An 11,744-nucleotide genomic window follows, 5' to 3' on the forward strand; every position below is an offset into this window, starting at 1 on the left:
TAAAAACAAAAAAAAAAACATTGTTGTTGTCGTTGTCGTCTTCGTCGTTGTTGTTGTTGTTGTTGTTGTTGTTGGGAGGCCTTCAGAAAGCTCCTACATCCCCAGTATTTTTTTTTATAATGTTCTAGTAGGGGGTTTGGGAAGGAGGGGAAACTTTAAAAAAAAGTCTCCCCCCTCCCAAACCCCCTACTAGAACATTATAAAAAATGATACTGGGGATGTAGGAGCTTTCGGAAGGCCTCCCTCATTATTATTATTAATATTAATATTTTTATTGTTATTGTTATTATTACTACTATTATTATTACTATTAAATAATAATAATAATAATAATAATAATAATAATAATAATAATAATAATAATAATAATAATAATAATAATAATACTAATAATAATAATAATTATTATTATTATTATTAATTATTATTATTATTATTATTATTATTATTATTTTATCATCATCATTATATTCATTTATCTTTTTGTCACTGTCATTATCATTCTTTCAGTGGACATGACGTTATCGTGAGAGAAGATCACCTCTTTTCTGACTCTGACCTCTTCCTTACGTGTTGTCAGTAGATATCACCCTGAGCACGAACAAATACACGACGAAGGACATCAGAAACTCGGAGCATCAATATGATAATGGACGTAGAGAAAGCAGCATCTGGTTTGAACCAATACATGGTGGCGTCGCGAGGACAACACGGATCGCCATCTTGCATGATGAGCAGCACACCCCTAGGCCCAAACCCACTCATGTATTCTATACCGCCACACAATCAAGGTAAGATAACTAGAGAACCTTCTCTTGTTTTGAGGCGAAGGGGGCAAAGCTGTTAAGTACGTTTAAGGCATTTTGTATAGAGCAATATCTACTAAACATGCTCAAAGCGATTTACAGGGGATTCCCAGCCAACAGAAACGTTTAACATGTAGGACGAGTCATGACACTTTTTAGACGATATTGCATTTTCCCCCGACAAAGTTGACGTTGTTAACGGCCAGGTGCTCATTTTACACCTGAGTACGATAGAAGAAAGTGAGTAAAGAGCCTTTTCCAAGGACTCAACTATTTGCTGCTCAGAGCGGGACTCGAACCTTGAGCCTTCCGAATCGCAGGCGAATGTCCTACAAGACCGTGAGAAGTGGGTGGATATTTATTTATTCTTTACACCATATATAAATAAAAAAAAATCTCTGTTGCGTTATCGACAGCAAAATGTAAATGTATGCAATTAACACCAAAAGAAACAATCTTTTGTTTGTGAACATTTGGGATTACTTATTAAAAGATATGAGTCACCAGTACCACCCAAATCTATAATCTTTTGCGTTCCAACAACCACTGTAAACCATGAAAATTAGAAGCAATTTGGTGAATCCCAAAAGTTATCTTGTAATCGTTTTGAAGTCATTATAAATTTATAAATTTATCCATTGTAACATCGCATAAAAGTGTCTGGATACCTCATAACCGTTCCTTTTCCATAAAGGTTCTTTGGCGGTTCGCACCCTATTTCCCCAATTTGAGGAAGCCACCACAAGTCCTATTAAGTCGTATTTTGATGGTAAGAGGTTGAGGTTCAAAGTTCAAACATTTACTTTAACGATTCAAGTTGTTTGTTATCACATGTTTCGTTCGTCTTAACACTTGTTCTTATTAATACAACTAATATTTACTCTAGCCTCAGGGAGGAAATAAAGAACTGTTAAGTAAACAATAACAATCATTTCTTGTATAAGTTTGACGCATTTGGCGATAACATAAACTGATGGTTTCAGTTAACCATGAGTGGGGTTCCTGACCTTTCACAGTGGGCATGGAGGCACTTACTGTGTCTTTTATCCCCCTATATATGTTTTTCAACAGGCTTTCTGTCTTTGTCTCGGAATGAGATTACTTGGTTTTGTCCTGACCCTGGTCGGGCCCTGGCTGGGAGGGAACAGTCAAATGCATAGTAATTGTTTTGGGAGATATTTTTTTCCTTGCAAATCATCTCTCTGTTGTGTATTATTATATTTGTTATTTTGAATTTATAATGTAAGCATTTGAGTGTATTCCTCTTTGTTGGATTTTGTGCTTGTGTCTGGATGAGACTTATAGGTGATCTCAAACTAAGTACATTGGTGGTATGCTCTTGGAATCTACATCTGATCCCTATTTGTTCTCAGTTCCCATACATCTTACTTTTTCTTGGGTGCTTTATTTGTAATTCTAGAACTTTTTACTATCCCATTTTCTTCTTTTTTACTGGCGTTGATATAACCTACATGTGTTGCAAGCGCCGTAAAACCATGTAAAACAAAAACAAACAACTTTCACAAAATCTAGCATCTATCTATGCGATGATCTTATCTAACAGATAAAAACAAACAACCAAAATAATCCTGCTTATATATTGCGCAATCTCCACTAAATATACTCACAGAGCTCTACAAGGATTCTCAAACCAACAGCAACTCATCTGTATAGCACTATCACAATAAAATGTTACTGGCCATGTGCTCAATTTACACGTGAGAATGTGAGTATTTCCAAGGACTCAAATTTGAGCCGCTCAGAGCGGGATTCAAGCAGGATCCGAAGGCGTGTCAAACCACTAGACCACAGAGCCGAGCATAACTTAAATATGTATTATTTTTCATAACACACGATGGTTGTATTCTTCTTAAAGTTTTGAGATTATTATTTCACTCTAGATCTATATTAATTTCTTTCTGATCAACCCAAAGAAACGGGCATTAAAAAATCACGGTATCACAACAGTAAATGTTGATCACCTGAAAGTCTATCAAATACCAAATAAACAAAATCTTGAAAATCTAAATAAATCTGGATTAATATGTTTATCAATTTCTTACTTTCCTCATCGATTACTGTCTATAATCAAACATTGTTAGTAATAATACAAATATATTTCCATTTTAGACCGAAATCCAGATGAGAGGGCGATTTTTGTCTCAGATTATAATACAGAAGTACATTTCATCTTTGTCGACTTCTGTTATTTTTATAAATCTAAGTCTATCGTCTTACGTTTCCTGGCTATTCATTTGCCCATTTTCTCCTAAAATCTTTAAAACTTTCATCACACACAAGACAAACTATTGGCATTTCATCCTTATTTTGATTTACTCAACAGGACTTGAAATGCCTCCCATGTCCTACCCCAGAACGCCCCCAAAGATAAACGATTCTACTGGAACTGTTGACAGCATCTCCCCACGCTCTGATGACTCGAATCACGGACATGACGACTCTGAAATCAAACAAACTAGTCTGGAAACAGACACATCCGCCGAGGACTTATCAGAAGACTATGATGTGAATGGGAAAAGTTATTCCGGTACTTCAACATTGTCTCAACAAAACCGTCGATTTGCCGATGTGAAGCCTCCATATTCTTACATCGCTTTGATCACTATGGCCATTGAAAGTTCTCCTTCCGGAATGATGACTTTGAACGAGGTTTATAACTTCATCATGCAACGATTTCCATATTTCAAAGAAAATCAACAACGATGGCAAAATTCGATTAGACATAATCTGTCTCTTAACGACTGTTTTATCAAGATTGCTCGGGCTCCTGGGCGCCCTGGGAAGGGGAATTATTGGGCATTGCATCCTGCTTGTGGAGACATGTTTGGAAACGGAAGTTTTCTGCGAAGAGCTAAGAGATTCAAACTAGCTAAGGCTAAGGCTGAAGCAAACGCTCATCTCCAGCACATGAACTCCTACGGTCACTTTAACATGCACGGGCCACCGCCCCCTGCTTCAAGCTACAAGCCGTATTCTCCATTTAACCCACTATCTTTTAGTTCCTTGACACAACAATACGCCTTTTCCCATAAGCCTATGCCAGATTCATGGAACTCTAGTCCTGGCAGCTACGCGTCATATTACAATTCACCACCCATGCCTCACTCACAAAGCCTATCACCACCTCCTCCTCCACCTCCACCGCATTCACTAAGTTCAACACCATGTTCAGCGCTGTCAGACTCCCATCTGCAAGCTTCAAGCTCACACATAGGATCATCACTTGGTTCAGTTCCTACATCCCCCATTGGACCCCCAAGCCTTGGTAGTTCTACTATGGGGTCATCTCATCTCTCAACTTCTAATCTGGGCTCCAGTCATATCGGCCCATCTACACTCAGCTCCTCACATTTAAGTTCACCGTCGTCTTTAGGTGCATCTCACCTTAGTAGTTCCAGTCTGGGCTCGTCAGCACATTTTAATGGAGCTTATCCCAGTTCACACCTCTCAGGTTCTAGCTTGGCAGGATCGTACCTACCGATGCCAATGGCACCCCAGATGTCATCGACCTCCCATAGTAGCTACTCAGCTCTGACACAGAGTCCATACGCATACCCACAATACCCACAGGCACAAATAAGGACATGACACGATAATGCGAGTGCCAAAATAAACAAAACTATTACATTCCAGGAGACAAGGTTCTTTTGCTCCAAAATAATTCATAATGATTACTAAAGCTGGATTATTTTTTTCATTCAATGACGAACTCAACTAATCTAAAGACATTTTGTCGATTTCCCACCAGACATTAATTCTCAGGAAAGCTATGGAAATGAAATCTATAGCTTATTTCATTCATTTTGTAGCTTCTTACACACGTATGATATTGCTCTAATTTCCCCTCTAAAATCGAATTTGAACTAAATATAAAAATGGCTGAAGGTCGAGGCTTATAAAACAATATCCTGTTGCCTTTTGATTGTCAACTTAAAAAATACTCCACTTTCATCTGTATTTAACTGCTCTTGTCTTGGAACGAAACGGCTTAGATATTGGTTGGAATCCGTCACCGAGAAAAAGGCAGGCTGATATGTGCGTGTTAAAAAAATCCCAAAAAACTCTGCATGAGACATTTTTTCTTGTAGATTAAAGGATCTCACTGTGCTTAAGAAATCCTAATGTCATTCTTTGGTCAGGGATTCAAAGCAGTTGTTTGTGTGAAACTTAGAGTTTATAAGTTGTTGCTAGAATTTACTTCTACGCTTTCACCTCTTCTCATCCCTTTTAGGTAGTCGGGACTAAAACTATAATCTTATCCAATTTGATGGGACGCTGCCTGGCTGTTCCCAAAACATCGAAGCAATAGGGTGAATTACTTTTGGAATGATAAAGAAGTTTGCCTTCTGAAAAACAATTGTTGACTTAAGTTATTGTAAACTATTTTAAATTATCATATTATTGAACTCGCCCAGGAGTTGCTGGTATTTTTGTACATTTTAATGATTGTTACATTATTGTATAAATCATAATCTAAGCTTGTTTTATTGTCCAATTGTTGCTTTTATAATTGTAATATAGTAACTAAGATAGGCAATGTTGTTTTTTATTTTTAAAAATTCTACTTAAATTCACATTTCCACTTTATAAGGTCAAAAGTAAATGCAATCAATATTTTGACTATATTATTCTTATGATAAAAAAGTTTGATAAACAAGCTTTTAATTGAAATATTTTATTGTATCAAAGCATTTGTGGCAGGGGGGTACATACTGTGTCTTCTATCCCCTTATATCTGTTTTCCAACATGCTTTCTGTCTTTGTCTTGGAATGAGATTACTTGGTTTTGTCCTGGCCCTGGCCCGAGTCCTGGCTGGGAGGGAAACAGTCGAATGCATGGTTATTGTTTTGAGAGATGATATTTTTTTCCTTGTAAATCATCTCTCTGTTATGTATTATTATATTTATTTTTAATGTATGATGTAAGCATCTGAGTGTATTCCTCCTTGTTGGATTTTGTGCTTGTGTCCGGATAAGACTTATAGGCGATCTCAAGCTAAGTACATTGGTGGTAAGCTCTTGGAATCTACATCTGATCCCTATTTGTTCCCAATTCCCCTTTGTCTTACTCTCTCTTGGGTGCTTTAATTGTAATTCTAGAACTTTCGACTATCCCATTTTCTTCCTTTTTTACTGGCGCTGATATAACCTAAATGTGTTGCAAGCGCCGTAAAACCCTTAAAAACAAAAAAACAAAACAAAGCATTTGTGTATAATGACTTAATAATTTGAGAGAAAAAAAAATCAAAATTATCTTTCAATTCCTTGAAACAATTGTAAACAAGAATATCATTTTGCAAATTTAAATTGAAATATTTTATTGTATCAAAGCATTTGTGTATAATGACTTAATAACTTGAGAGAAAAAAAAATCAAAATTATCTTTCAATTCCTTGAAACAATTGTAAACAAGAATATTATTTTGCAAATTTAAATAAATTGAGAGAAGTTATCATGAAATTATAACAAAACCCATCAAAGTTTTAACATTACAAAAAATTATGATTGTTTTTTATTCATCGAGCTACAACTAAAAATTACCTGGGGTTGGGGCTTTTGACCTTCCTTGGTGGGTGGAGAGGTCACTCTTTCTGTCTACTCTGCCTTTATTTATATTTCTCTGGATAGACGTTGCTCGTATTTACTTAGACCTCATTGGGTTTCTTAGCTGAGAGGGAAGCAGTTGAATGTAGGGTAGCTTTTTGAGATATGCTTTTCTCCCATAAGTCATGTGTTATGAGCGTTTTTAGTTTTGAATATATTGTACTTTGTAAGCGTGTATCCTTCATAACAGGATCCTTTGCTTGTACCTGGATAGGACTTTTTTTTAAAGGTAATGTCAAAATAGACACATTGATAAATTGCATGGTATCTTCTGTTTCATTTGAATAAGTCCCCTTTATCTTACTTTTTTTTTCTTTCTCCCATAGCGGGCAGGGAGGTACATACTGTCTTCTATCCCCTTATATCTCTTATCCAACATGCTTTCTGTCTTTGTCTCGGAATGAGATTACTTGGTTTTGTCCTGGTTCTGGCCGGAGTCCTGGCTGGGAGGGAAACAGTCGAATGCATAGTTATTGTTATGGGAGATGCTATATTTTCCTCGTAAATCATCTCTCTGTTTTGTACTGTTTTTTTTCATATGATTTGTAAACATTTGAGTGTGTTCCTCTTAGCGGGACCTGTGCTTGTGTCTGGATGAGACATTTAGGTGATCTCAATCTAAGTACATTGCTAGTGTGAACATCAGGCATGCATCTCTGCCCGATTCAGTCACCGTGGACTGGGTGGGGATCCTGACCTCCCATAGCGGGCAGGGAGGTACATACTGTGTTTTCTATCCCCTTATATCTGTTTTCCAACATGCTTTGTCTTTGTCTCGGAATGAGATTACTTGGTTTTGTCCTGGCACTGGCCGGAATCCTAGCTGGGAGGGAAACAGTCAAATGCATAGTTATTGTTTTGGGAGATGATATTTTTTTCCTTGTAAATCATCTCTCTGTTATGTATTATTATTTTTATTTTGAATGTATAATGTGAGCATTTGAGTGTGTTCCTCTTTGTTGGATTTTGTGCTTGTGTCTGGATGAGACTTGTAGGTGATTTCAAACTAAGTACATTGATGGTTTGCTCTTGGAATCTACATCTGATCCCTATTTGTTCTCAATTCCCCTTTGTCTTACTTTTTCTTGGGTGCTTTAATTGTAATTCTAGAACTTTTTACTATCCCATTTTCTTCCTTTTTACTGGCGCTGATATAACCTAAATGTTTTGCAAGCGCCGTAAAGCCATTAAAAACAAAACATTACTTTTTCTTTTGTGCTTTTCACTTCAGATCTACCACCTTTCTCTTATGTCCCCTTTTACTTGCGCTGAAATTACCTAAAAGTGTTGCCAGCGAGGTAAAACTTCTAAATAAAAACAAAAAACAAAATTCCCAAATTAATCAAATATTGAGGATGTATTATTGACAATCATCTTCAAAAATCCAATAAAATGTCTATTACCATTCAGGAGTTTCTAGGTTGTCCAATACTCAAAACTGCTGTATTATTAAGTGCACTTTCTGCTGTAATCTATATCAAATGATGTATTTACGAGCCTGTAGGCATTTATATATCCTAACTACTGTGCACCTTTTACGCAAATTGTAATTCATTCAATGATATATGATTTATATTTGAGTCTGTATTTTGTATGTCAAGGGGCGCTACCACCTTATCTAATGTGCAATCTGCAACGCAAATTGTAAATCATTATACGATACGTTTGATTCATAATCGAATCTATATGTCAAGGGGTGCTACCGCCTTGTCTAATGTGCACTCTGCTACGCAAATTGTAAATCTTTACATTAATTTATGTTCAAATCTGTGTGCAGCCAATTGAAACGGTGTGCTATTGCCTTATCTAATGTGCACCCCAAGTTTCCAATTGTATTTTGTGGAAATATGTTGATGATAATTGTTTTCATTATGATTTTTTTTTGCTAACAATGAAAATTAAATCAAAATTCTATTTTTCTGATGTCTCTTACTATCTCTGGCTAGAGTCTATTGTCCACCTATAGTAGACAGGAAGGTTACTTGTTGTGTCTTCTATCCCTATATATATTTGTTTTCCAACTTGCTTTTTGTCTTAGTCTTGGAATACGATTTCTTGGGTTTTGTACGGGAAACAGTCACATGTAGAATTATAGTTTTTGGAGATTATATTTTTGTCCCTGTAAATTATCTCTCTGTACTGTTAATTTTTTGTTTTGTTTTTAATATATGATTTAAAAAGCATTTGAGTGTATTCCTCTTAGTGGGATCCTGTCCTTATATCTGGATAAAACGTTCAGGTGATTTCAAACTATGAACATTGAAAGTGTGCTCTGTCTACATCTGTTCCCTATTTGAACCTATCAACTTTGTCTTACATTTTCCCGTGTTCTTTTAATTGTAAATCTAGAAAGTTTTACCTCCCATTTTCCTCCTTTTTACTGGCGCTGAAATTACCTTAATGCGATGCAAACGCCGTATAAAACATTTAAAAAGAAAAACAAACATCTCTGACCATCTGGCTCTTTCTTGTATGGAAGATAAAATTTAAGCATCAAGTCTTTTATCTGGCTTGGTTGTTTTGAACTCCCACAGTGAGCAAGGAGGCACTTACAGTCTCTTCTACCACCCTTTATCTGTTTTCCAACATGCTTTCTGTATTTGTCTTGGGATGAGATTACTTGGTTTTGTCCTGGCCCTGGCCTGATACCCCTAACAGGGAGGAAAATAGTCAAATGTATAGATAGTTGTGGGAGGTGATATTTTTTGTCCTGTAAATCATCTCTCTGTTATGCACTGTATTATTTTTAGTTTTACATATATATATATTATTTTGTATTGTAAACAGTTGAGTGTGTTCCTCTTGGTGGGGACCTGTGCTTGAGTCAGAATGAAACATTCAGGTGACCTCAAACTAAATACACTGATATGACCTTAATGTGTTGCAAGACCGTAAAACCCCAAAAATCAAACAAGATCTTCTAGAAAATATTCCCTTTTCTTAACTATTTCCTTGTCTTTCCTTTTTACGTGCATATTTGAATCCGAATTCGTTGAAGGCGCTGATCTCTTATTTATCTCGTTGTTTGGTGCAAATCTTAGTTTCCTTTAGGTTTTTTAATGGCACAGAATGCCCATAACACCGTAATTGCCTGTCTTGTGTCTTTTGTTGAGCGGAAAAATGAGATTTATTTTTTTCACGACAAATTGTATTTTTCTTTCCTTTTAAATCATCTTTCATTTTATATTGAGGCATCGCTATCTTTTGATTGAAAATACATTTCAAAAACATTTTGAGTTTTGGCGGAGGTAATGGTTGTGCCAATGTGGGATATATAAGCGATTTGAGACTGCTGGTGTTTGTATGTTGAGAATTTCCTCATACCGGGTGGGTTTCTGACCTCCCATATTGAGCAGAGAGGTACTTGGTTTGTCTTCTATCCCCCTGTGTCTGTTTTCCAATTGCTCTCTGTCATTGTCTTGGAATGAGATTACTTAGTTTTGTCCTGATCCTTACCGGAGTTCCTTGACTGGGAAGGAAACAGTCGAATGTATAGTTATAGTTTTGGGAGATGATATTTTCTTTCTTTGTAAATCATCTCTCTGTTATTTACTGTTATTTTTAAAAATAATATGATTTGTAAACATTTGAGTGTATTCTTCTTAGTGGGATCTTATGCTAGTGTCTTATGCTAGTGTCTGAATAATACTTTTAGGTGATCTCAAACTAAATACAATGATAGTATGCTCTTGGAATCTAAATCTGTTCCCAATTTGTGCCATTCCCTTTGTCTTACTTTTTCCTCAAGTCCTTTTAATTGTATATTTAGTATGTCTTTACTATCCAATTTTCTTCCTTTTTCCCTGGCGCTGATATGTGTTGCAAACGCCGTAAAAACCATTAAAAACAAAACAAAAGAATGTCTTCATAGTCTTAAATGTGTGTTAGCTGGGTTGAAAAGACTTGAATATTTCCATCGTTTTCCTGGAGCCGTAAAACTCCATAATTGTTGTTTTTAAAAAAAATATAGACGATAGTGTGTACCTATTTTCATTCTTGGTAACACGGTTATTGGTACATAAGCACAACTCTTATGCTGGGTGAGGTTCCTGGACTCCCATAGTGAGCAGGGCGGCACTTACTGTGTCTTCTATCCCCTTATGTCTCTTTTCCAATTTGCTTTCTATCTTTGTCTTGGAATGAGATTACTTGGTTTTGCCCTGGCCCTTGCCGTAGTTCTTGGCTGGGAGGGAAACAATCAAATGCATAGTTAGTGTTTTGGGAGATATTTTTTCCCTTGTAAATCATCTCTCTGTTATTCATTGTTAATATTTGTTATTTTGATTGTATAATGTAAACATTTGAGTGTATTCCTCCTAGTGGGATCTTGTGCTGGTGTCTGATTGAGACATTTAGGTGATCTCAAACTGAGTACACTGAAAGTTTAACGTGCTCTTGGAATCTACATCTGTTTCCTATTTGAATTATTTCCCTTTGTCTTACTTTTACCTCAAGTCCTTTTAATTGTACATCTAGAATCTTTTCACTATCCAATTTTCTTCCTTTTTACTGGCGCTGATATGACCTAAATGTGTTGCAAGCGCCGTAAAACCCTTAAAAAACAAAAACAAACAAAAACTACCCTATGATCTCAATATCACACTATACTGGATCTTTATGCGTTTTTCTATTTTTCTCTTGAAGTAATGCGACTTAGTTTTACCATGGCCCTGTCGGGGATACGCCTTCAAAAAGAATGAAGCTATCAGGTGAGATGTTTATAGGTGTAGGGGATACTACATTTGTAAGTGAATGAAACTGTGAATATTGGAAAGCGTTTGAATATCTCCCATTCGGCGGAAATTCCGTACCAAATTCTGGTAAACTTTCGGGTTACCTCTGGCGAGAAAACTGCTGATTTGACCTACAGTAAATGCTGTTGTTCTTTTCTTTTAAATCAGGCCTTATATATTTGTCGTCTAGGAGTGTAAGAACACAAATAATTTTATTCTGTGATCTTACCCTTTTCCTAAACCTTTCTTTTTGATTCAAAAGAGTTGTGAGCGATGTTTAACTCAACAATAGCTATTGTAATTTTTAGCAACTTTTTATGTTTTAGGCGTGAGAGACTTATTATTTATGACCCACCTTCTATAAAAAGTATTATGTCGTTATGGAGATGCTGAAAATTGAGGATATATTCAAAAAGTTAAATCTTGATTAAATTTCTATCTTGAGGACAAAAATATATGTAATTCTTAAACTGCAACAGGCTAACTGATAATTTTGACTTTAGATTTTTTCCAGCATCAACTTCACTCCGACTTTAAACCCTTATGAAGGGGAAGGTCACATTTCTATTGTAAGAATTAT

The 11,744-nt window shown here is 36.0% G+C and overlaps 1 protein-coding gene across 3 annotated transcripts in view; it reads left to right on the plus strand.

Annotated features, from left to right (window-relative positions):
* Positions 1–8,875, plus strand: part of LOC144966342 (uncharacterized) — a 25,793-nt gene extending 16,918 nt beyond the window's left edge. Inside the window, exons 2-4 of one of the 3 annotated variants that reach the window (XM_078902667.1) lie at positions 584–791; positions 1,501–1,575; positions 3,151–4,502. In XM_078902667.1, the coding sequence (XP_078758793.1) occupies positions 644–791; positions 1,501–1,575; positions 3,151–4,415 (1,488 nt within the window). In that variant the 5' untranslated portion in view covers positions 584–643 and the 3' untranslated portion in view covers positions 4,416–4,502. Of the gene's footprint in view, positions 1–510; positions 792–1,500; positions 1,576–3,150 lie in introns of all 3 variants that reach the window. The other 2 variants (XM_078902668.1, XM_078902669.1) reach the window with 2 other exon arrangements.
* Positions 8,876–11,744: the final 2,869 nt, after the last annotated feature.

The sequence above is a fragment of the Berghia stephanieae genome, chromosome 2 (assembly GCF_034508935.2).
Source record: "Berghia stephanieae isolate SIO BIC M18660-M18661 chromosome 2, UCSD_Bste_1.3, whole genome shotgun sequence".
Classification (NCBI taxonomy): Eukaryota; Metazoa; Mollusca; class Gastropoda; order Nudibranchia; family Aeolidiidae; genus Berghia; species Berghia stephanieae.